Source organism: Podarcis liolepis (genome assembly GCF_965112155.1).
Source record: "Podarcis liolepis genome assembly, chromosome: 8".
NCBI lineage: Eukaryota > Metazoa > Chordata > Lepidosauria > Squamata > Lacertidae > Podarcis > Podarcis liolepis.
Genome location: NC_139560.1, coordinates 83,379,013 through 83,405,471, shown reverse-complemented (window position 1 = coordinate 83,405,471; position 26,459 = coordinate 83,379,013). Strand labels below are relative to the sequence as shown.

Sequence of the window (26,459 nt, the reverse complement as noted above, 5' to 3'; positions counted from 1 at the left end):
ACTTGTTACTTTCTTCGCTTTGTGTGTGTGTTTTCTTGCACGGAAAGACAACCTTCTCTTCATTTTTTTTAGCTCTGTGGGTACATTTGCTCGCGCTCTAGACTGCAGCAGTTCTGTTCGGCAGCCAAGCTTACACATGAGTGCTGCAGCAGCATCTAGGGATATCACACTGGTAAGAATTTAAGAAAATAAATCCTAATGCTGGATTTTCAGTTAAAAGTAATACCTCTATAGCATAAAGGCACAAAGAGAGTAATATATCAGTTTGAAAACACTGGAAGAGTCCTGAAGCATTTTACATTGGTGTCGGTTGTGTGCTTAAGAGACAGTTCAGTTAGGAGCCAATTGGAGCTGTGAATCTATAACACACACAAAAAATCTAGGGTGTACATAGTAACTTTTAAGCTTGTGATCATTTACAATGCTTATTTAAATGATTTGTATGACTGATGTGGAGTTTATTAATTGGGAAGGGGTTTCCTGTACCAGTTCAACAGAATTTAATCCCTACTCATTGGTGTTCACCGGGTGGTTAAATCTTGTCCAGTTGGGAAGTTCAGTGCAAACCATTGAACCACTGCTCCAGTGAAGGTTTCTTCCTTAGTTTAAGCAGTACCTTGCCCATGTTAAAACAAGGGGGGGGGGGAGCTTTGTTTTAGCAGCAACTTTGGAGTCCTGACCAGATGTCATTGTGACGTTGGGTGATTTCGCCACCCACCTGTCAAATTTGGCCTGGTAAGGATTTGGCCTGTGGAGCCAAAAATATTCCTCATGCCAGCATTAGAGGAGGAGGATGATGATGATGATAATAATAATAATAATAATAATAATAATAATAATAATAATAATAATAATAAATTCCTTCCAGTAGCATTACCCTGCCCATCCTTCTGGGTTTTCCCAGGTACTCTGGGTGGCTTACAGCACATATAAAAACATAATAAAACATCAAACAGCCCCCTGATATGTATCAGTCCCCTAGTTTCATTCTTCCGGCCTCGGTCCAGTATACCTGAAGGAGCGTCTCCACCTCCATCGTTCTACCCGGACACTGAGGTCCAGCACAGAGGGCCTTCTGGCGGTTCCCTCACTGCGGGAAGCCAAGTTACAGGGAACCAGGCAGAGGGCCTTCTCGGTAGTGGCGCCCACCCTGTGGAACGCCCTCCCATCAGATGTCAAAGAGAACAACAAATACCAGACTTTTAGAAGACATCTGAAGGCAGCCCTGTTTAGGGAAGCTTTTAATGTTTGATGTATCACAGTATTTTAATATTCTTTTGGAAGCCGCCCAGAGTGGCTGGGGAAACCCAGCCAGATGGGCGGGGTATAAATAAATTATTATTATTATTATTATTATTATTATTATTATTATTATTATTATTGCTTTTTATTTTGAAATGTGGTGCATTTTTTTATGTAGTGGGAACTTCTTTTTTTACACTTTGTATTTGGTTTGTTTTATGTAGTTCCATGCCATGGATACTTTGCACAAAAACATCTATGACATTTCCAAGGCAATTTCTGCCCTTGTGCCCCAGGGCGGGCCTGTCTTGTGCAGGGATGAAATGGAGGAATGGTCTGCTTCTGAGGCAAATCTCTTTGAAGAAGCCCTTGAAAAATATGGAAAGGATTTTACTGATATTCAGCAAGATTTTGTAAGTAGGCAAACGGCATTGCACATCTAGAAAATCGTGGACAGCATTCTCCAGTTAAAGGAATTAGGGCAGTATTCAACTAAAAAAGTGTGTAAGCAGAACATCTTCCATTTGTGCAGTGGCAAATTCTCTTCCCCATGTGTCCCATGCCATTTCCAAATTGCTGCTATAGTTTAGGGATACTGAGTTACATGCTTGGGGAATAAGCCTAATGCTGTGGACATAGCGCATCTTGATTTAAGTAAGGCTTTTGACAACGTCCCCCATGATATTCTTACAAGGAAGTTGGTAAAATGTGAGCTTGACAATGTAACCGTTAGGTAGATTTGTAGCTGGTTGACTGACTTAACCCAAAGACTACTCATTAGTGGTTCATCCTCATCCTGAAAAAAAGTTAGAAGTAGGGTGCTGCAGGGTTCTGTCCTGGGTTCATTGTTGTTCAACATCTTTATAAACGACTTGAAGGAAGGATTTGAGGGGCTGCTCATCCAATTCGCAGATGACACCAAACTGGAAGGGGTAGCTAATGTCACAGAAGACAGAATCATAATTCAAAATAACCTTAACAGATTGGAGAACTAGGCCCAAACTAACAAAAAGAGTTTCACTAGGGGCAAATGTAAGTTTCTGCACTTAGGAAGGAAGAATCAGCTGTACAAATATAAGATGGAAGACTCCTGGCTTACCAGTAGTACATGTGAAAAGGATATAGGGAACACAAGCTTAGCATGAGTCAACAGTGTGATGCAGCAGCAAAGAAAGCTAATGCCATTCTAGGCTGCATCAACAGAAGTCTAGTGTCCAGATCAAGGGAAGTAATAAGTACCACTCTATTCTCCCTTGGTCAGACCACACTTGGAATACACTTGGAGTCCAATTCTGAGCACCACAATTTAACTCATAGAATCCTAAAATCCCCCTGCAATCCAGGAATCTCAACTAAAGCATCCATGACAGATGGCTATTCAACCTCTGTTTAGAGTACTGTGTCCAGTTCTGGGCACCACAGTTCAAGAAGGACACTGACAAACTGGAACGTGTCCAGAGGAGGGCAACCAAAATGGTCAAAGGCCTGGAAATGATGCCTTATGAGGAACGGCTAAGGGAGCTGGGCATGTTTAGCCTGGAGAAGAGGAGGTTAAGGGGTGATATGATAGCCATGTTCAAATATATAAAAGGATGTCACATAGAGGAGGGAGAAAGGTTGTTTTCTGCTGCTCCAAAGAAGCGGACACGGAGCAATGGATCCAAACTACAAGAAAGAAGATTCCACCTAAACATTAGGAAGAACTTCCTGACAGTAAGAGCTGTTCGACAGTGGAATTTGCTGCCAAGGAGTGTGGTGGAGTCTCCTCCTTTGGAGGTCTTTAAGCAGAGGTTTGACAACCATATGTCAGGAGTGCTCTGATGGTGTTTCCTGCTTGGCAGGGGGTTGGACTCGATGGCCCTTGTGGTCTATTCCAACTCTATGATTCTATGATTCTAGAAACCTCCAAAGAAGGAGAGGTTTGTCTCACCATCTTCTGGAAGGTGTGCAGAGGAGACCCCAAGATGATCAAGGGTCTGGAAACAGTTGAAGGAGCTGGAGATGTTTCACCTAGAAAAGAGGAGACTGAGAGGACGTATGAGAGCCATCCTCAAATATCTAAAGGGCTGTCACATGGAAGATGGAGCTAGTTTCTTTTCTCCTGCTCTGGAGGGTAGGACTCCGACCAATGGCTTCAAGGTACAAGAAACGACTAAACATCAGGAAAAACTTTCTGACAGTAAGAAGAAGAAGAAGAAGAAGAGGAATTTGGATTTGATATCCCGCTTTATCACTACCCGAAGGAGTCTCAAAGCGGCTAACATTCTCCTTTCCCTTCCTCCCGCACAACAAACACTCTGTGAGGTGAGTGGGACTGACAGATTTCAGAGAAGTGTGACTAGCCCAGGTTCACCCAGCAGCTGCATGTGGAGGAGTGGAGACACGGACCCGGTTCACCAGATTACGAGTCCACTGCTCTTAACCACTGCACCACACTGGCTCTCAGTTGGTGTCCGACAGTGGAAAGGTCTTCCTAGGGAGATGGTGGACTCTCCTTGGAGGTTTTTAAACAGAGGTTGGATGGCCATCTATCAGGGATGCTTTAGTTGAGATTCCTTCATTGCAGAGGGTTGGACTAGATGAACCTCGGGGTTGCTTCCAGCTCTTAAGATTTTAGGATTCTATGAGTTCTGACACCATTTCCCCAGCTGGAAATGCATTGTGAAAAGCCAATGGTGATCAAGGCTTTAAAGGTTTAGTCTTAGGAGGCTGGAACAGATTAGACATTGTACTTGTTTCTGACATCATCTAGAACATTGTACCTGAGGCATGTTGGAAATCATACGACTATATGTGAGATGCAGCCCATAGGGCCTCCATACTGGGACTGAAACCACCCCAGTTTGGCTCTGCAGTACCTCCTTGCACAGCAACTAGGTTGATAAAAACAGCTTTTACTGGTGTTTTTTTAAGCCTAATTGCAGCATGGGGAAGGTGAAGGGGGGTGTACAAAGCTAGATAAAGAAGAGTTAACTCACTTCTTCAGCATCTAGCTTTGTGGCAGTTGGGTAGCTATATGCTTGGGAACTTCTGAGTTCTGACTTTTTGCTATTAAAGTCTTTTGTTCCCAGGATGATGTAGATTTGACACCTCATGGGCTTTTTTTGGTTTTGTTTATACGTGTTCTTAGCTTCCATGGAAGTCCTTAACCAGCATAATTGAGTACTACTATATGTGGAAAACAACAGATCGATATGTTCAACAGGTAAGAACAATGTAGTTCCATTTCTCAAAACAGATGCTTCTAACTTCTAATTGCAATCTATTGTAGTAGTCATTATAATCCTATATACTCAGTTTTGCTGACATTTGATGAATGATTTGAAACTTGTAACTCCTTTTTGAGTGGGTGAACATGACTGACAGATGTCTCATTAAGGTATTAATGACTTTGGGTGGATCTCTCCAACTCAGAAATCTCTTCTGGAAAAAGCATAGGAGGGTCATTTGCCACTGAGACTAACAAAAAACTATTGTGTTCAGTATGTTTTTAATTAGCTGTTTCTTACCTATTTTCTTATTATTGAAACTTCGCAATGGAATTCGATATTTTCCCACTGTCTTAGCAGATAAATTATTTGAAGTCTTATGGTTACATGTGTCTTTATGAACATGCATATACCGTATTTTTTGCTCTATAAGACTCACTTTTTCCCTCCTAAAAAGTAAGGGGAAATGTGTGTGCGTCTTATGGAGCGAATGCAGGCTGCATTGCTTTCGCTGAAGCCAGAATAGCAAGAGGGATAGCTGTGCAAAGCCTCTTCAAGAACATTTGATTCAGAATATTTTTTTTCTTGTTTTCCTCCTCTAAAAACTAGGTGCGTCTTATAGAGCGAAAAATACGGTATACCTGATCTACACATGAACCCCCAAGCACAGTGTAGTGTAATGGTTAGAGTTTTGGACCTGGGAGACCAGGGTTTGAATCCCCACTCAGCCATGAAGCTCACTGGGTGACCCTGGGCCAGTCACCATCTCTTAGCCTAACCTACATCACATTAGAATCATAGAATCATGGAGTTGGAAGAGACCACAAGGGCCATCGAGTCCAACCCCCTGCCAAGCAGGAAACACCATCAGAGCACTCCTGACATATGGTTGTCAAGCCTCTGCTTAAAGACCTCCAAAGTAGGAGACTCCACCACACTCCTTGGCAGCAAATTCCACTGCCAAACAGCTCTTACTGTCAGGAAGTTCTTCCTAATGTTTAGGTGGAATCTTCTTTCTTGTAGTTTGGATCCATTGCTCCGTGTCCGCTTCTCTGGAGCAGCAGAAAACAACCTTTCTCCCTCCTCTATGTGACATCCTTTTATATATTTGAACATGGCTATCATATCACCCCTTAACCTCCTCTTCTCCAGGCTAAACATGCCCAGCTCCCTTAGCCGTTCCTCATAAGGCATCATTTCCAGGCCTTTGACCATTTTGGTTGCCCTCTTCTGGACACGTTCCAGTTTGTCAGTGTCCTTCTTGAACTGTGGTGCCCAGAACTGGACACAGTACTCCAGGTGAGGTCTGACCAGAGCAGAATACAGTGGCACTATTACTTCCCTTGATCTAGATGCTATACTCCTATTGATGAGGCCCAGAATTGCATTGGCTTTTTAGCTGCCGCGTCACATTGTTGTTGTGAGGATGAAATTATAGAATTGTGGAGTTTGAAGGGTCATCTAGTCCAACTCCCTGCAATACAGGGGTCTCAAATGAAGCATCCCTGACAGATGGCAATCCAACCTCTGCTTAAAAACCTCCAAGGAAGGAGAGTCTACCACCTCCAGAGGGAGACAGTTCCACTGTCAAGCAGCTCTTAATATCAGAAAGTTCTTCCTGATATTTAGTCAGAGTCTCCATTCTTGTAACTTCTGCCTTCTGTGATCTTACATGTATTGCCTTAACTAAGTGGTGTGCAATTGGTTCAGTTTCTTTGCAGGGCTCTAGCCATGATTAAAATCTGTTGCTTTCATTTCTTATGGTATGAATTCATTTCTTTAATGTACTGGTTGATATTTTCAGCCCTGCTGATCAGTAATATTCAGAAACTACTTTATAAATCCATGATGCTAACATAAAGGGATGAACTGCAGCCCTTGTTTCCTCAAGGTGAATTGACTTTTTGTATACCTAGAGAGGTATTTGTTGAGAACAGGAAAATGTATCAGATTTAGTTATAATTTGTATGGATTGCTTTTATGTTCTAATTTTATTTTATTGTATTGTATTCAGAAAAGGTTGAAAGCTGCAGAAGCAGAAAGCAAGCTAAAGCAAGTATATATTCCTAATTAGTAAGTGCCTGTTCTTATATATATTTACAGATGGAATGCAAATATTATAGCCATTCTTACTTGTCTTGCAAACTTATGTATGTGAATTTTTAACCATGAAATAGATGTTACATTCTCTAACAGGGCAATCCAATGCATGCCTACTCTGAAGCAAGTCTGATTTTCTTCAAGGGATCTTAGTCCCATGGATGTGTGTACAGAACTGCAGCATAAATTTTGTAATGTTTGTTTCTGCTAAAAAGCTACACTTGTCTCAAAACCTCAACCAAAACCGCTTTGATTCTCCTAGGGATCCCAAGATGGATTGTACAAATGCAGGCTATCATCTCTTGTGAGACAGGGCATTGTATTTGTTCTGTACTAAATCGAAAATGAAGCTATGGTTAGAGAGAGGAAAACAAATTTTTGATCCATTGCTGTACGTGGGTGAGGGTGTTTTCATCCCCTCCCAGATGTGCACAGGGGTGGGCTGTGTTTGTGACAGTGGCTTCACATTTCAAACCATTAATATGAACATTCTATTAGAGATTCAGGTAATAATAATAATAATAATAAATTTTATTTATATCCCGCCCTCCCCAGCCAAAGCCGGGCTCAGGGCGGCTAACAACAGTAAAACAGTACAACACAACACAACACAACACTCTAAAATCATACATTATAAAATTAATTCAGATCAAACCAATGGCAACCATTGGGCCAGATAGGTAGGTAGCCGTGTTGGTCTGACGCAGTTGAAATAAAATAAAAAAATAAGAAAATTGTCCAGTAGCGCCTTAGAGACCAACTAAGTTTGTTCTGGGTATGCACACTTCTTCAGATACCCGAAGAAGTGTATCTGAAGAAGTATGCATGCACACGAAAGCTTATACCCAGAACAAACTTAGTTGGTCTCTAAGGTGCTACTGGACAATTGGCTTATTTTTTTATACTATTAGAGAAGAGCATAAGGAAGGACTGCTCTTCTCTCGCTCTCGCTTACTCTCACGCAGGGCTGCAAAGGCAAACACCAGCCAGAAGCTCTTGATCCTTGGGAAGGGAAAAGAGGAAGAACTAAGCAGGAAAATAACTCGGAAGGGGAAAAGGTATCCAGGAACTCCTGGCACGTTCGGGCTGTTACAGGTTCAGACATTGAATACTGTCAGGGAACTGCCATCGGAAGGACGGGAGGTGGAAGGGCTCACACAGGTTGGGAGAGACTCAGCAGCTGAAGAGGGAACCAGCAGGGGGAGAGGAGGTGATCCGAGGGAAAGTGAGCAGGAGGGATGGCTCAGAGACACTTCCAGCAAAACAGTGGGGAGGTTTCAGGACCTCCTGTAGGGATACCCACTCCTCGCCGGAAACTGTCACGCAGAGAGTCCAGAAGACGTGTTTCCGTTAAGGAGCTTTTATGTTGGAAGAGATTCCGAAAGCAACCACTGTCGGAATCTGCCAGCGACTGACGGAGCCATGCTTAAGGGGCTCCGTTACAGACAGAGATTTGCGGACTTGACCAAACTCTGAGGGACTTGGATTTTACGCACAAGCAGCTCATCATCCCATCACAAATACATTAGAAAAGAATGGAGTGGCTCTGGAATGATGGTTTCCAAACACACAAAGCTTGTTTTAAAAAGCCTAGCGCTGTCCTGCACGAATTTGTCTTATCCTCTTTTAAAGCCGTCCAAGTTGGTGGTCAGTTCCACAGCTTAACTAGGTGCTGCACGAAGAAGTATTCATGTCAAGCTCACTGATCAGTAGTTACCTGGTTCTTCTTCCCCCCTTTTTGAAGATGGCTCAGCGCCCAGGGAATTGGTGGTGGGACACTGAGGAGAGGTCATAGGGAGAGACTTGCGGGGAGGAGCTGGATGTTGAAGGAGCAACAGGGTTTAGTGGGCAGGAAGAGACAGGGAGCAGCAGTTCAGACTCCGAGGCTGAAGCAGAGGAGGGAAGTCAAGAGGCTGCAGAAGAATCCATGGAGTCTCCCCCTCCTGCTGTGACAAGCTCCCCTTCCCCTTGGTATCCCAAGAACACACAGGATGAGGAGGAGGGCAGAACAGAGGCCAGAGATGCATAGACACAGCTTGAGACTGCATGGGAAACATCTGGGAGAGGAGAAGCAAGTTTCAAGTTTTATTGCGGCCAAAGCCAGTAACACTAAACACCACAAGATCAAACAACAAGAAACCAACAACAACCTCAGAAAAAGAAAAAAGAAAGAAAGAAAGGTTACACAAGGGAACTTCGCGGTGTGCCATTCAACAGAAGAGATTTACGTTTCCTAATTACTAAAGTACAAAATTTAGCCACCTCATATGATATTGAGCTTGAGGAATCTTCCAGGAGGTATTTTCGAAGAATTTCGGGGGAGGATTCCAAATAATATTGAAGGGGTATAAATTTTGATAGAAGCGGTAAAATAAGTTGAACTCGTTCTTCACTATAAAATTCGCAAAATAAAAGAATGTGTGTGACAGATTCTACCTTATTAGACATACAAGGGCAGAGACGCGCTTGCATTGGAACCCGCGTGAATTTGCCGTACAGCACTGCTGATGGCATTGTCTCAAAGTGTGCTCTAGAAAAAGCCCATCTATAGGCTTCGTTAGTGATGTTAGTTAAGTAAGGGGCAGCTGCAAAATTAGGCCAAGCTAATTTTATAGGAGAGGAGAAGCCTTAGAAAGGGTGGAAGGCAGGGACCTTCAGTCCTGGCAACTGCTCCATAGGAGGAAGACCTGCTGGGGAGCGTTACTGAGTTTTATGCCATTTCCTTGAATAAAGAGTCAACTTCACTGACAGCAGAGCCGTATGTCTTTTGTACTGACCTCCGTCTGACTCCAGCCCTGACAGTTATTGTTATTATTGCTTCAAAACTAAAACTCAGATTCAGGAATGAAGATAGCTATTGGTTTTTCTGTAAATTGTTGATTTTCTGTCACTCTTTGAAAAATGGATCATGTATTTAATATGCTATAATGTAACACTGGTGCAGTGTTTACTATTTATTTCTTTATTGCATTTATTTATATCCCACTCTTCAGAACGCAAATCTTTCTGTTATAGGAAACATTAAACAATTTTTTAAAAAAGCACAAATAATGAAAGCCAATCAAATCATTTCCAAAGTACAATTGATAGTAGGACTGCTGGAAGGGAGGCTACTTGCATTTTGTGAAGAACAAATAAAGTTTGATAAAAAATAAGTAAACAAATGTAATACATTGTTTTTCTGAGATGTAGATGAAAACTCAATAATGGCTGTGGAACCTCTGCAAGTCTAAACTGCATGTATAGCTTTTAGACACCTGTTCCTTCTCAATTATGTAGTTCTTGAAGTACTAAGAGATTTGACTGGGGGATTGACAGTTTCATTTGGCAGAAAAGGAGGGGGGCTGGGTGCACTACATTCTTCTCTAAGTTAGTGAAAATATTTTATGTTAGAACTATTAGAAATGGGAGGTACTCAATATTTATTTACCATGTCTGAAGTATCAGAAGGTTGCATGTTCCCTTGGTTTTTGGCATCCGTCTGTCTCAGGAGACAGTGGAAGAATGTGCCTTCGGGGGTGAAGTCAACCCACTGGAGAGTTACAGTACCTGCTGTGGCTGTATAGGCCGATAAAAGGAGAGACATGTTTTGTTGCAGCGGGGGCAGGTGAAGGCGTCTGGTGGTGCTGATGGCATTTCTTCCCATAAACTAACCACCCATTTCCTGTTTTTCATTTCTTTAAGTAACAAGCCAAACCCCAACCAGATCAATGTCAATAATATCAAGCCAGGAGTGGTAAATGGTACAGGAGTTCAGGCACAGAACACGGGAACGGGACGAGCCTGCGAAAGCTGCTATAGTAAGTGATTTGTGAATGTAGCCCTGTGTGCAAGAAAAAGAAGCCTATGAGGGAATGCAAGTCCAATCTTATGTGCCCTTTTCTTTTTAGAGTAGACACATACAGTTGTACCTTGGAAGTCGAACAGAATCTGCTCCAGAAATCCGTTTGACTTCCAAAACGTTTGGAAACCAAAGTGCGGCTTCTGATTGGCTGCAGGAAGCTCCCGCAGCCAATCAGAAGCCCCGTCGGACGTTCAGATTCCAAAGAAAGTTCACAAACTGGAACACTCACTTCCAGGTTTATGGCGTTCGGGAGTCAACACATCCGGATACCAAGGTGTTTGGGATCCAAGGTACGACTATTTTAAATCTGTGACTCAGGGCCAAACGCTTACCACCTCCCCTCTTGTCTTGCTTCCTGGAGAAGCCTGGCTTATTGACTATGCCATGTTGTTAAGAGAAGCACCACTAGGACAGGAAGTGGTTGTATGATATGGGACTGGTCCTATCACCATGTCCCCTGGCATCATTTGGTGCAGTAGTGGAGGAGACTAAGGACAGGGGGATTGCCATCTGAAGCCAGGAGAAAGACCACACTCAGACATCCTAGAAGGAAGAGGAAGCTGAAGATGCTAGAATCCCAGCATATCTATACCCTCAAAGCAAGCCTGGCAGGTGCAGATTCCTCTTAGGGAGAGCATTTGGAGATTTCTAAATCTGACATATCTGGGACGTGAACTGAACTGGCAACCCTTATCACAGAATAGTAAAGGTAAAGGGACCCCTGACCATTAGGTCCAGTCGTGGCTGACTCTCATCTTGCTTTATTGGCCGAGGGAGCCGGCGTACAGCTTCCGGGTCATGTGGCCAGCATGACTAAGCTGCTTCTGGCAAACCAGAGCAGCGCACGGAAACGCCGTTTACCTTCCCGCCGGAGTGGTACCTATTTATCTACTTGCACTTTGACATGCTTTTGAACTGCTAGGTTGGTAGGAGCAGGGACCGAACAACGGGAGCTCACCCCGTTGCGGGGATTCGAACCGCCGACCTTCCGATAGGCAAGTCCTAGGCTCTGTGGTTTAACCCACAGCGCCACCCGTGTCCCTTTTATCACAGAATACTATCAAGATATTGATAATGAGAGGATACTGAATGAAAAGGAGGTTTTACCTAGGAGCAAAGCTTTGGCATACCATATTTTTTGCTCTATAACACGCACCAGACCATAACACGCACGTAGTTTTTAGAGGAGGAAAACAAGAAAAAAAATATTCTAAACAAAACAGTGGATGTATGATTTTTGTGGTTCATGCTGTGGCCACAGACATGTGATCTGACAGTGAGTTTGGAGTAGCCCAATGCAAAAATCCTGAGGATCCATGTGGATCCGTGCTTTGTAACCACGTTTTAAGTGGGGAGGGAAGGAAAAGCACTCAAGGGACAAGGATGTGTAAGTGGCTCCTCTCCTTTCCCGCTTTGCTCCTTTAAAGCAAGCAGGCTCTCTGTCCCTCTCTCCTCTCCACTCAGCAGCTCTTCTCCCGCTTTGCTGTTTCAAAGCGAGCCACGGAGGAGGGAAGGAAGGGGAACCATGGATCCTCTGTTCACGACTGCAGCAGATCCCCCCACCATCCGTAGGCATTCGCTCCATAACACGCACAGACATTTCCCCTTACTTTCTAGGAGGAAAAAAGTGAATGTTATGGTGCAAAAAATACGGTAATTTCTTAACTTGTTTAGTTTCATTTATATGTATTTCTTAACCTAGAGTGGATCAGAAAGTGCCCACAGGGAAATACCGTATTTTTTGCTCTATAAGACTCACTTTTTCCCTCCTAAAAAGTAAGGGGAAATGTGTGTGCGTCTTATGGAGCGAATGCAGGCTGTGCGGCTATCCCAGAAGCCAGAACAGCGAGAGGGATTGCTGCTTTCACTGCGCAGCGATCCCTCTTGCTGTTCTGGCTTCTGAGATTCAGAATATTTTTTTTCTTGTTTTCCTCCTCCAAAAACTAGGTGCGTCTTGTGGTCTGGTGCGTCTTATAGAGCGAAAAATATGGTACATAATCTAAATCAGTATCGCTTGGTCAAAATTGGGTTGGGGTGGACAGAGAGTTCAAGCAATGTTTTAACTTAACAAACAAGCACAACGCTCCTGCTTTTGTTACTTAAAGCATCCTAGAATAGAATCATAGAATCATAGAGTTGGAAGAGACCACAAGGGTCATCGAGTCCAACCCCCTGCCAAGCAGGATACACCATCAGAGCACTCCTGACATATGGTTGTCAAGCCTCTGCTTAAAGACCTCCAAAGAAGGAGACTCCACCACACTCCTTGGCAGCAAATTCCACTGTCGACCAGCTCTTACTGTCAGGAAGTTCTTCCTAATGTTTAGGTGGAATCTTCTTTCTTGTAGTTTGGATCCATTGCTCCGTGTCCGCTTCTCTGGAGCAGCAGAAAACAACCTTTCTCCCTCCTCTATGTGACATCCTTTCATATATTTGAACATGGCTATCATATCATATCCTTCTGCATCCCTTTCTCACTCCCTTTTGCCGAGGAACTATAGCAGGCTCTTGACCTCTGCACAGAAGATTCTCAGGTCAGGGTTCCTTACTCCACTGCCCAGGCTAGACATGGAAAGATTTCCCAGCCCATTGTACCATTTTATACTATGGGGTGGTTTTTAAAAAGAAAGGAAAAGTATCCCACCTCTTAATGCTCTCAAGTGCTCACTCTTGCCGTAAACTAGTCCAGGTTTTAAAAAAACCACAGCCAAAACCACACCCATTGTGTCACTGCTGAATTATTTGCTTCATTGATAATTCTCTTAGATGATAGATGCGCCTTTAGAAGTAATATTGATTTATCCCAGCACACACCTTCCAGACGGTGGTGCCACGACTCCACAGTGAACATTGCCTTCAGATTATAAAATTGGTGCAATTATCTTGCAAATAATTATTAACGGGATGGTTGCTCGCCTTCTGTACTTATCTCACCACAGTGGTACTGTGAAATAGCTTCTAATCTCTTTATATACCAGTTTGCTGAGTAAACACACAAGGGCAGTAGAGCGAAGAAGGTAATCTTCCAGAGTATTATGCTAAAAATAGGGCAGTACTATGGAGGCTGCACTTTCTCACTTCTTGTTTTGAAAGTCAGTAATCCTTTTTTGTTATTAAAAAGGAAGCACTGCAGAAAACGTTGTTCTTTGTTTCACATAATGAAGCTGTGTGGTTACTGGTCTTGACTGGTTCTTCTAGTTTTCATAGAAGATTGAGCCATAAATTTATTTGCTAGACTGCTGCATCTACGCAACGCAGTGCCACAAAGTCTACCCAGCTTTCCATGTAGCTGTGGGAATAATAATAATAATAATAATAATAATAATAATAATAATAATAATAATAGTAAATTATTTCTACCCCGCCCATCTGGCTGAGTTTCCCCAGCCACTCTGGGTGGCTTCCAGTCGAGTGTTAAAAACACAATACAGCATTAAATATTAAAAACTTCCCTGAACAGGGCTGCCTTCAGATGTCTTTTGAAAATAGGATAGCTGCTTATTTCCTTGACATCTGATAGGAGGGCGTTCCACAGGGTGGGCACCACTACCGAGAAGGCCCTCTGCCTGGTTCCCTGTAACCTCACTTCTCGCAATGAGGGAACCACCAGAAGGCCCTCGGCGCTGGAAAGAGCCTTCTGAAGACCAGTGCAGTTTGTCCTGTAGGTATGGGGGGGGCGCGGGGAGTATTGCTCGTCAACCCGGGAAAGATGCAGATGGCACAGATTTGAGCAAAAACACTTGCAGAAACTGATCCCCATTTCCAGAACAAGCTTAAACGTATCATTTTCTAAATGTGCTATTAAAATTAAGATATTAGTATGTTTCTGAACATGGCAAAATACTTTTCCTATTATAACACAAAAGTAAGCCTTTATTGCCGTATACTGTAAAAGCAAGCTGCTGTCATATATTGGAAAGCTAGGTTGTTTATCTTTGGCAGTGGCAAAGAGTCTCAACAGATACGGGATGCAAAGGAGTCCTAACTGATATCTGCTTTTGCTGTTTCCAGTGACGCAATCTCACCAGTGGTATTCTTGGGGTCCCCCGAACATGCAGTGTCGTCTGTGTGCATCTTGCTGGACCTACTGGAAGAAATATGGAGGCTTGAAAATGCCTACACGGCTAGATGGAGAACGACCGGGGCCGAATCGAAACAATTTGGTAGGCACATTCACCATATTCAGTTAGTAAATCAATCCGCAGTGCACCACTGTGGTTCCTTAGGCCAAAAACAAAAAGATAAGGCAAGGTCCAAGGTGGACCAAGGCTCCTCCTCACAAATTTTCCTTTTCCCAGAGTCCTCACAGTGGACCCTTGAGGAACAATGGGAGCCCCAAGTTTGCCATGAAAACGCGACAAGCTTTCTATCTCCATACCACAAAGCTGACCAGACTCGCCAGACGATTATGCAGGGACATCTTGCGTCCGTGGCACGCGGCACGGCACCCTCATTTGCCTATCAACAGTGGAGCAATCAAAGCCGAATGTGAGTCTTTCTCGTCCTAATTGCATGATGTCAGCTTACATGCCTGACAAGAGTTTATGCTATCAGAATTGTGGTAGGAGTTGAGTTGAGTTGAGTTGAGTTGAGTTGAGTTGAGTTGAGCTGAGCTGAGCTGAGTTGAGTTGAGTTGAGGGAAATGGGATCTAAAGAAATCTGGCAAACTCTCTGACTCTCTCGACCTCTCTATGGTTGAGAGCAACTGGGGTAGCAGAAGGAAGAAAAATGGGGGAAGAGAGTAAAATAGCTTGTCAAGCCGTTATAATGCTATAACATGCTCACAATTGGTGCTGGCAGCCCTGTATGTAGCACAGCAGTGAAAGATCTGGGGGTGGATGAAGAAAACTCCTCAGTTTGTCCTCACCAAGCCTGTAAAAGTACACTCCAAGCTGGGCAAGAGTTTGGCTATTAAATCCTGCCGTCCAGCCAGCGCTTCCCTGCGCAGTTCTGCTTGGGGCTGACCTGGGCAGGAAAACAGAGTTGCAGCAGTCCTGCCGTCCGTGTGAGATAGAGGGATAAATCAAGTCCAGAGACAGTTCGTTGCTATCTCTAAAAGCGTTTATTTACAAGCCATAAATCCATCAGAACTTTCCAGCATCTCTCTTAGCACACGCAGCTTCTTTTGCAGCCTCTCTCAGTCTAAAGTGAAACCAACTCTCACAGACAACACAGACAAAGCCTGTGCCGTACTGCGTCAGGCCCCTCCCCAGATACAGGACACCAAGGAGTTTTAACCCTGTAAACTCCAAACTCCACAAAGAGTACTTTTATTAAGGGCTGGGAATAATACTCCCAACATTGTGATTCAGGCCTAATTTGTATTAAATGTTACTTTTTGTGCATTCCTTTCGTAGATTTCCTTTACGTTGAAATGCTTCAGAAAACTCTGGCTTTGGTGTCAAGAAGGCTGTTTGTTAGGTTTTTTTGTTAGCATGTAAATGAAGTCTTATTTGTTCCAATATTGTCCTCAGGTGCATCTCGTTTACCAGAAGCTTCAGAAGATTTGTTGCTATTAAAACATGTTGTCAGAAAACCTTTAGAAGCAGTACTTCGGTATCTAGGTATGACCCGTATACATGCATTTTGGTGGCTTCAGGTATAATATTATTCACTAGCAAAAAGTGTCATATTTGACAGGCAGAAGAGGGTTAACCCAGTGTCCCTTCCCATGCTACCAACTCTGTTTCACCAGCTAATTCTGCCCACACCACAACATTGGCCCTAACTTTAATTTTCTCCATAGGAATAAACGACATTTCGCTTGTACTGTATGGGAGAAAGTCATGAGATGCCCATAATATACAGATTGCACCTTACCACTATTGATCCCAGTCACTAAGCCAGAAGCCCTTGTTTTCATGTTCCCTGGGCTGATACTTTTTCTTGCTCGTGCTAGATGGAACAGAATGTCAGGATATAAATATCATACAAATAGAAGGATATAAGTGACAATGAGAGAGAGAGAGAACCACACACAAAATAACACAGATCTTGGAAGGACACCCTTGTTTTCAAATCTTTATTTCTCTCCTTAATATCTGCACATGAGGATGTCTCTTTCTTGGCCTAAGTGTCTATGCGCTGCTTCTAAGGCAACTGTAGGGTCTGATTCCTGATTCAGCCTCTCTCACCTGCATACATATTTTGTTCTTTTTTTAAAAAAAAATGTGGCACCCCTCTTCTTCCTGCTTTATTCATGACTGGGTCAGAGTTGGGTTTAAAAACAAAGGAGTCTGCCACTGTCCTTTGTAATATGCTCCTAATATGCTGTTCTCACCATACAGAATCTCATCCTTGCTCTCTGAAACCTGATCCTGCTAAGAGTTTGTCTGGCTCCCTCAACAGTGTGCCTTGTGCTAAGTTTACGCCAGTGATTAACAATGGATCTCCAACGATCTTGGGGAAAAGAAACTATGAACAACAAAATGGGATGGATGGTAAGTATTTTCCGGTGCTAATGTGTTGCCAGTGTTTGCAGGTTAATTTTTAAGTCTGCAGGACTAATTGTCTTGGTGGCTTTTCATTTTCAGTGTTGCTAATACTGCTTTTGTCAGAACTGTTTAATACTTACCGTACTTTCTGTTTGAAAAATGTGTTCTTCCCAATTGCCATTGCCAGATAGTGCTTCAGAGCTTTTCACTTTTTGAATATATAGAAATAGCTATAGGGCAACTCCTGTGTTTTATCCACCCTTAAATATCATGGCTTCTGATCTTTAAAATCTAGCCTAGGATTGTTTAATTCATCGGAGAAGAAACAAGTTAGTAGTGTGGAAAAAGAGAGCACCTAGCACACTTAGACTTCATTGTGCTGATAGTAGTTCAGAATCCTTTTCTCTGCTGGAAAAAAATGTGTTCCTTTTAACTATATACAATTTGCCTTAACCAAAATATGAAGGTGGGAAGAAACTTATGTCTAGAACAATGTCCCACAAAACATGGAAAACTGACTCCTTTACACAAACATAAATTTGCCCCCCTTTATTTGCTGGTGGCGGCTTTTAGCATGATCTGCTTGCAGGTGTTACAGAGCAGTTGCACGAGAATGCTCTGGCCAAACAGGCTTGAGTGGCCAGGATTGCTTGGCCAGACCCCCAAAGGGGGCCACACATACTTAGGTATGTAATATGCAGCACACTTTTAGTGGGTTTGACTAGTGTTGAACATTGCGAATGCTTTAAAGTAATCTGCAGTAGTTCTAAGAGAAATACTGTAGTGGACTCTGCCCTGACGTGCAGCAGGGGGGGAGATGCCACGGAAAGCAATTTTAATGTGTAAGTTTGTTACATTGATTGATTGATGAATCACTTGATAAAATTGATTGCTAAAACATCCCAAAACTATTTAGCAACCGAAACCTATATTAAACCAAGTCCAATACAGACTCGGATAAAAGCTCTGCTAAAAAGCTTTGTTGGAAAAGTAAGCCATCCAATTTAAGGTGCTAAAACGATTAAGTCAGTTGTTATGCATAGCGAAGCAAAATTCAGCTGAATTCTTTTCATGGAATTATAGAGTTGGAAGGGACCCCCCCCCCCCGAGGGTCATCTAGAATCTCAACTGAAGCATCCCTGACAGATGGGGTGAGCTCTCGTTGCTCGGTCCCAGCTCCTGCCCACCTAGCAGTTTGAAAGCACGTCAGAGTGCAAGGAGATAAATAGGTACCGCAGTGGTAGGAAGGTAAAGGGTGTTTCCGTGTGCTGCTCTGGTTTTGCCAGAAGCGGCTGAGAACTGACTGCGGACAAACATCTGCTCCCTCGGCCAGTAAAGTGATGAGCGCCGCAAATCCAGAGTCGTTCGCGACTGGACCTAACTGTCAGGGGTCCTTTACCTTTAAGAATATGGAAGTTGTTGAACGTTCCCCCCCAACTATACAACCATAGCTTCTGCTATCCTAGATGTGCTACCCTGTTAAATTTTTTGACAAAGCAAGCAAACACCTGCACAGATAACATGTCATTTGTTTAAGTTAAGCTTGTGAAATAATGCAAATCTGATAGTTGATCTTTATGTTCACTGTGTTCTACCAGGCCCCGTGAAGAAGCGCCTTTTGATGCCAAGCAAGGGTAAGATTACGGAGTTGTTCTCGGCTTGTGCTTGGACAGTGTAACCTTTTCTCGATTCATCCGCTGACTTTTCAAGTTTGCTTCTTTGTGCTTGTGACCACCCATTTCGTATTGTGTGTACATGTTGTTTTTGTGATTTCTAAATACATCGCCTCCCTTCATAGTTTCCCATGCGGTATTAACGCACCATTATCAGTTTAACTGCAGCTGATAAAAATATCCCGATTTAGCAACCCTTCTGACGTATGTTTGAGTTTTGGAAGGTCTCTAGAGGAAGAGTTTTTCATGATTAGAGAGCAGCCACCCAAACCTTCGCTGTACACAACCTTTTGCACAGAGGTGGGGAACTGTTTTTTCGACTGAGGGCCACATTGCCCCAGTTGAAAGCTGTTGGGGGCCTGACCTGGATCCAAAGTGGACAGGGCCAGACACGGGCATTATTGCATGCTGTTAACACACAACCAAATATGTACACGCACATACAGTCTTAACATATGCACAGACATGCACGGTTAATACAGGGCTGTGTCTTCTTCCCTGCTCCTACAGATTTTTTAAAAACCCTCCTACTGAAGCCAAGAGGAGTCGTCCCCCCCCCCCCCCAATCCTAAATATGGAGCAGTGGGGTCTAAATGTAAAGCCTAAATGTGGAGCAGGGTGGAGAGGGCGGTTGCAGATGCAGAGATAAAGTTTAACCCTTCCTTACCCAGCTACAACTTTCCCAGTGCCACCTCGCACTTAAGCTTCATTGGTAGGTTTTTAAAAGCCTGACTGTGGTGCCAAGATAAGGAGGCTTTGGGCTGTATCTGGCACACAAGACTGGTCGTTCATCACTCCTGCTGTAGTTTCTTGGGAGATGTGGTAGCTTCAGGCATCAGTGATATTTTCTGAGGTGTGCAAGGCCAAAATTATTTAAGACTTTATAGGTGAAGAGCAGCAACTTGAATTTTGTCCAGAAGAAAACCTGTATAGGTGGAATTCTGCCTTGGGTGACTGTTCTGACGAAAAGGGTGAGATGTACATTTCAAAATAAAGAGTCTTGCAAGAGGATAGCCACGCTTGTCTGTTGCAGGACGGTTTGGCAAACCTATTATAGCACAATCTGCCATGGATTCCTGTGTACTTTGCCTGATGCATGAAGATTCATCCTCAGCTGGCAGGAATATGTGCATATAGGTGTAGAAAAAATGTACAAAAAGAATAGTAAGCATTAATCAAGCTTCCATTATTAACAGCTTTAATCAGCAACTAAGCTGTCATTCCTTGGTGACTCATCTTGGTATGACACTTCAGAAGAAGTCTTCATTTCTTTCTATCAAGAGTGTGTTGTGGTAGTAAAGCCTCAAGAACAAGCAGTACGAAGCGTAATTGTTTTTGCCAATAGGCAGCTGTAATAGGTATGAGTTACTCGTGCGTAAACTGGTGCCTTACTCGGTTAATTTGCCTTGTTAAACCTTTCTGACTGCGCAGCCCCTTCTCATCGTGGCTGCCTCAGTCACTGGCAGAATCCGTCAGTGGGCGTTTCTTGAACCTCTTCCAACATAAAAGTTGTTTGACACCCAGTCTCCTCCTCCTCTGACTGCGCGGGAGTCTTCTGCGCAGGGAAGGCGTGGGTAGCGGAGGACCTGGGCTCTCCTCACTGATGTCCAGTGAAGAGTCCTGGAGCCCTCTCTCCACTTCCTCCGTCTGCCCCCCTTTATCCCTGGTGTTGCGCTGATTGGCTTCCCCCTCTACTGAGCTGTTTCTCCCCCTGCTGCTGGGTCCTTCGCCAGCATCATCTGGGAGCCTCCCCTTCGCCTCTCGCTCCGATGTCAGTTCCCTGACAGCAGCGTATGGCATAATTGCAACCCAACGATGCAGTAGCCCCATAAGGCCGAGAAATGCACTGGCTAGGAAAGGGATTGCTTCTCACTTTAGGTTGGAATAGAATACACTCATCATGATTACCTCATCCATTCCTTGATTCTGTTTCACTGACTAAATGAGATGAACAAGGTCTCATAGAATCATAGAATTGGAGAGCTGGGAGGGACCCCAGGGGTCATCTCGTCCAACCCCCTGCAATGTAGAAATCTCCGCTAAAGCATCCAACCTCTGCTTGAAAACCTCCGAGGAAGGAGAGCCCACCACCTTCCGAGGGAAGTCCGTTCCACTGTTGAACAGCTCTGACCATCAGAAAATTCTTCCTGGTGTTTAGTTGGAATCTCCTTTCTTGTAACCTGAATCCACTGCTTCAGGTCCTACCCTCCAGAGCAGGAGAAAACAAGCTTGTTCTTCTATGAGAGCCAGTGTGGTGTAGTGGTTAAGAGCGGTAGACTCGTAATCTGGTGAACCGGGTTCGCTTCCCAGCTCCTCCACATGCAGCTGCTGGGTGACCTTGAGCCAGTCACACTTCTTTGAAGTCTCTCAGCCCCACTCACCTCACAAAGTGTTTGTTGTGGGGCAGGAAGGGAAAGGAGAATGTTAGCCGCTTTGCGACTCCTTCGGGTAGTGATAAAGTGGGATATCAAATCCAAACTCTTCTTCTATGTGACAGCCTTTTTGATATTTGAAGATGACTGTCCCATCTCCTCTCAATCTCCTCTCATCTTATCTTGAATTGCATAAACTCATTTTTTAAACTTTAGCCACCTTTTGTGCGGGAGGGATATGCAACTCAACATTAGTTTTAAAAGAATTAATTAGAAATTTATGCGTGTGCACAGTATCACAAAATATCAATCGTATAGAAGAATAGCGCTAAAATAATAAAACAGAAAGAGCAATCAATTAAATTCTTTGAGCAGGTGTCTCTTTAACACCTGAAGGCCGTGATACAAGTTCCACGATCAAAGAAGATACCGTGGGCATCTACTAGGAGCAGAGAAGTTAGACAAGCTATATTCTTTACAGTTCAAGATCCATGCTTGATGGACTTTGGGAGGTCATTTTGCATTGTGGGGGCCTTACAAAAAAAGGAGCCAGCTCCTAGTAGCTACTCACCATCGATTCCTCAGCCGTGGATGGACTTACGGGGGAGAATATTTGAATGAGAGATCCTTAAGATACCCAGATGCCAAGTTTAGGGCTTTAAATTTTAAAACCAGAACTCACCATCAATTTTTGTGGTCTAATGCCTTCTGCATATGCTAGGCATGAAATGAGGTTACCTCCAGAAAAAATGGAGTTTTGTATACTTAAGCGTTGCCACCAGTATGGGAAAAACAAAAAGACCCAAAATGGCCTGACATAAGATCCGTGTTTCTATAACCAATGGAACATTGAGGGCAGCTGAGTATATTCATTCATTCATTTATTTCATTTATTTTATTAATTTCTATACTGCCCATCATCTGAGGATCACAGGGCGGTTTACAGTATCATTTGTGGGAAGCCCAGTAACTGAGTTACTGGCAAAACTAAGCCCTTTTTAGTCCAACTGATTATATCAGAAATTGGGGGTTGTCCAGTAGCATAATTTAGGACTAGCCTGTAAGGGAGTGGAAGGAAGTCCCAGCTGAAAATGTACACTCCCTCCTTGGCAGCAGAGCATAAAGGAAAACAGGAAGCAGCGGGAAAAAAGTTTAAAGTTGATGGAAGTTTAGCAGCTGGAAGAGGAGGCGAGGGCAGTACAAGATGTTCTGGAACATAATTTGGGGCCATCCCATCCCATCTGGTCAGCAGGATCTACACGGACGGCACATCTGCCCCCCCCAAGGGAATGCATTGCCTTTCACCACTGCTGTGGCAGAGGCAGCTGTGATGCTCTTCTTGAAGGCTGGATCTGTGGCCTCTGCTGCTGCCATGCACAGGCGCACCAGCACTGCAGTGGCCATCCTGTGTCCCGTGCCTGAGCTGTGGTGAGATAATTGGGAGAAGGGGCAAGATGGCACAGGCTCACTGAGGCTCCAGCCGATACTGGAGCTTAAGCAAGGTGGAAGGTACTGTTACAAGGGAGGAGGAGGCTGCAGCTGAGCGGGGCCAGGATCTATCACGACTGAGCCTCTTTCCCTTCCCCTCCCAACCAGAAGTGCTGCTTCAGTTCCGAAGACAGATTTTACTTCCACAGTCAAGACAAAGGCTGCCTCTTGAAGAGACTTGGATACGTTCAGCCCTGGGGAAGAAATTTGAACTGCACATCCACTGGCAGGTGTGGGGTAGGGAGAAGAGTCTCAGGTGAAAAGCAAAGTTCCCAGGGAGATTCATAAGGGGCGAGGCAGTTCTAAGATAGTCTGGTTCCAGGCAGTTTAGGTTTTGATCAGCATTCTGGCTTCGCTTGCATTCAACCGTTTGAGCAATGGGCATTGTCTTTTGCACATGCTTGGGTCTCATACATTGTACCCCTCTCTCCTGGGGCCACCAGAAGTCCCTGAATTGTTGTTGTTGATGGATTGTTCTGTACACTCTGAAATGCCGCTCCGTTTTTGGAGCAATCCATCAGCACACCAAGAGATGTCAAAATCTGCCCAAGGAACTCTGTTCAGTCCACGTTGTTTGATCTAGCCACTAGAGCAGTGTTTCCCAAACGTTTTTGGGCAACGGCACACCTGTTTACTGAAAAAAAATCTCACGGCACACCACCATTAAAGCCCCGCCCCGTGACGTCAGCGCGCAGCGTCACGCCGGGAGGGACGCACAAAAGTGAAAGTTTTTTCCCTCCCCCTTGCCGGGGAACCTCCAAGCTTTGGGCAGGCAGGCAAGCAGAGCTGGGAAGGGGGTTTCCAGGGGACACGGCAGCTCCTCGAAAGGCTTCTCTCAGCTGCGCTCAATCCTCCTCGGAGAGGATTTCCCCTCCGGTCCCATGCCTTCGTTTGGGGCATCGCTCCGGCTGCTCCCTCTCCCGCCGCGCAGGAGCGATGCCTCTCTCTGGCTCTTCCTCCGCGCAGGCTGAGGGAGGGAGGGAGGTGCGCGTGTGACCCGTCTCTGCTGGGAGACCAAACCCAGCGAGGCAGAGTCGCACGGAGGCGCCCAGGCAGCGCTGCCGGCTGCGAGGAGGAGCGCCAGGCAGCAGCAGGAGGCGCGGCCTCTCCTCGCCGCCGCCGCCCCGCCTCTCGCCGCCCGACTCGCCCGCCTCCCTCCAGGCATCTCGCGGCACACGAGGCAACGTCTCACGGCACACTCGTGTGCCGCGGAACACCGGTTGAGAAACACTGCACTAGAGGACAACTTGCTTAGCATGGAGCTGTAGCGTGAGTGGGTTTATCAGAATGTTGTCCAGGTTGTAAATCGTGAACTGCTGGAACACTTAAGAGGAGTGACGGAGGCCTAGCAGCCAGAGCGTGTATTTGAAGTAGCCATAGCAGGTTTGGAAGGCCATTTTTCATCCATCGTCATGCTCCTGTGATCAGTGTATGTGGCGGCAGGATGTAACTGGTCAAACAACCGTTGGATGAGAGGCAGCCTGTGGTCTTCTTTAGTGCCTGATGCAGAGATGTAATTCTCCGGATCTGCTCTTGCTGCTGGAGATATCCTTGTGTGAGATGCTAAGGATCTGATGAACCATCCAGAATGGGGCTGTATCACCAGCCAAACATCACAATATAGTGATACATTGGGAGGTTGAAAAGTGGAGGAACAAGCCCCATTGGCTCCAGCGCCTTGTTAATTCTCCTTGACCTCTCAGTTGGCTTTTGATACCATCAGCCATTGTTTCCTTCTGGAGCGGCTGTCTGAGTTCGGGGTAGTGGTTTCCAGTGGTTCTGGTCCTATTTGGATGGTCGTTCCCAGAGGGTGATGCTTGGGGAGTGCTCTTCAGCCCCGTGGAGCCTTCCAGGTGGAGGTCCTCAGGGCTCCATTTTATCCCCCATGCTGTTTAACATCCACATGAAACTGCTGAGAGGGGTTATCTGGAGTTTTGGAGTTTGGTATGGCAGTGGAGTTTTCTTGCCTCAGTAATGGACTGGATGAGAGCCAATGAAACTCAATCCAGATAACACAAAGGCACTGCGGATGGTTCCCTAGACCAGATGGCTGGGAGATTGCCTGCTCTTGATGGGGTTTCCCTCTGAAGGAGCAGGTATATGGCTTGGGGTCCTCAGTGGCTTGGGGGTCCTCAGTGGGGTTGCATGCCTTCTATCAGCTTTGGCTGGTAGCCCAGCTGCACCCCTATTTAGACAGGGACACCCTAAGTTCTGTTGTCTATGCTCTGATACTGTAACCTCTAGGTTGGATTACTGCAAGGTGTGACACATAGGGCTGCCTCTGAAGACGGGTCAGAAACTTCAGCTGGTACAGAACTTGGCAGCCAGGTTGCTCACCAGGGCAAGACGGTTTCAGCATATACCGTATTTTTCGTCCTATAGGGCGCACCGGCCCATAGGACGCACCTCGTTTTTTGGGGGGGGGGAATGAATAAAAAATATATATTTCCCCCCCTGCCGCGGCTGCCGCCCCAAGCCTTGCGCACTCCTGCCCGAAGCACGGGGCACCCTCCGGAGGGCTCCGCGTGCTTTGGGCTGCAGGCTGCCGCCCCAAGCCTCGTGCGCCCGGCAGGACCTCCTGCCGGGCGCGCAAGGCTTGCGGACACTCGCTGGGGCTGCAGGCTGCTGCCCGCAAGCCTTGTGAGCCTGCAGGAACTCCCGCAGGCTCCCACGGCTTGCGCAAAGCTTCCTGAAGCCTGGAGAGCGAAAGGGGTCGGTGCGCACGGACCCCTCTCGCTCTCCAAGCTTCAGCAAAAGCCTGCATTCGCCCCATAGGACAGGACGCACACACATTTCCCCTTCATTTTTGGAGGGGAAAAAGTGCGTCCTATGGGGCGAAAAATACGGTAACCCCAATCCTAGCCCGACTGCACTGGCTACCAATTAGTTTCTGGGGTGGTGTTGACCTATATAGCCTTAAACAGCTCAGGACCACAATACCTCAAGGACTGCCGCTCCCCGTATGAACTGACCCAGACCCTGAGATCCTCCTCTGAGGCCCTTCTTCGTGTGCCTCCTCCACATGAGGTCTGGAGGGTGGCAGCACAAGAACGGGGTCTTTTCTGCAGTGGCTCCTTGTTTGCGGAAAGCTGTCCTCAGGGAGGTTCATCTGGCACACTCGTTATATATCTTTAGGTACCAGGCAAAATCATTCCTCTTCAACCAGGCCTTTGGCTGATTAATAATCTACAGCCTTTAAAATGTGTTTATGGGAGGGGGAGTTTTTGTTTTGTTTTAACTATTTATGTTGTGCTTTTATTTTGTGAACCACCCTGAGATCTTTCGATGAAGGGTTGTACGGTGGTACCTCAGGTTACATACGCTTCATGTTACAGACTCTGCTAACCCAGAAATCGTGCTTCAGGTTAAGAACTTTGCTTCAGGATAAGAACAGAAATCGGGCTCCGGCGGCGCGGCAGCCGCAGGAGGCCCCATTAGCTAAAGTGGTGCTTCAGGTTAAGAACAGTTTCAGGTTAAGAACAGACCTTAAATACTTAACCTGAGGTACCACTGTATATAAATCTAATAAACAAATGCATACATACCTATATACATACATAACTGTGTCTGTGGAGAAATGCTACTTCACGAGCCCCCAGAGGCATCTCACAAGTCACTGTTAGAAAAAGGATGCTGGACTAAATAGATCTGATTCAGAGGGGGGGACGGGCGTATATTTGAATCAGTTGGTAGGTTGCTATGTGACTTGCAGTAAATTGCCAAGGCTCCCAATTCTTTGACAATAGCAAAAACTGAAAGGCTCCCAGTGAAACCAGGAATGGATTGTTGTGTGAAAGGAATGTGAACTCAGTTCTGGTACTAAACACCTTCCTTATGTCCAAGACACAGACTGAAACACAGTAAAGATTTCTGCTCCACTCCCCAGACTTTTTTATTTTAGAAATAGGATAATTCTTCACTGATAAACCACATATAAAACTGATTTTATGTCCAACCAAGAGAGAGAAAACTATTTTTAAGAGGGCAGGAGTTGGATTATTAATTCAGATCCCTCATTTAACAATGCCTCAGAGAGAATGGCTCAATGCCTGCCTTCTTTTGAGGTTGCCTTGCAAACAGCAGGATTTTCCCAATGT

The 26,459-nt window shown here is 45.0% G+C and overlaps 1 protein-coding gene across 6 annotated transcripts in view; it reads left to right on the top strand.

Annotated features, from left to right (window-relative positions):
* Nucleotides 1-26,459, top strand: part of MTA1 (metastasis associated 1) — a 65,850-nt gene that overhangs the window by 27,447 nt on the left and 11,944 nt on the right. For all 6 annotated transcript variants that reach the window (XR_014529606.1, XM_083519334.1, XM_083519330.1 and 3 more), the window contains 10 exons: nt 73-172; nt 1,467-1,655; nt 4,373-4,447; nt 6,466-6,524; nt 10,236-10,351; nt 14,407-14,558; nt 14,694-14,883; nt 15,870-15,959; nt 16,683-16,835; nt 18,428-18,463. Coding sequence is in view for 5 of the 6 variants with exons in the window: in XM_083519334.1 (XP_083375460.1) it covers nt 73-172; nt 1,467-1,655; nt 4,373-4,447; nt 6,466-6,524; nt 10,236-10,351; nt 14,407-14,558; nt 14,694-14,883; nt 15,870-15,959; nt 16,683-16,835; nt 18,428-18,463 (1,160 nt within the window). In the remaining variant the exon portion in view is untranslated. The remainder of the gene's footprint in view (nt 1-72; nt 173-1,466; nt 1,656-4,372; nt 4,448-6,465; nt 6,525-10,235; nt 10,352-14,406; nt 14,559-14,693; nt 14,884-15,869; nt 15,960-16,682; nt 16,836-18,427; nt 18,464-26,459) is intronic.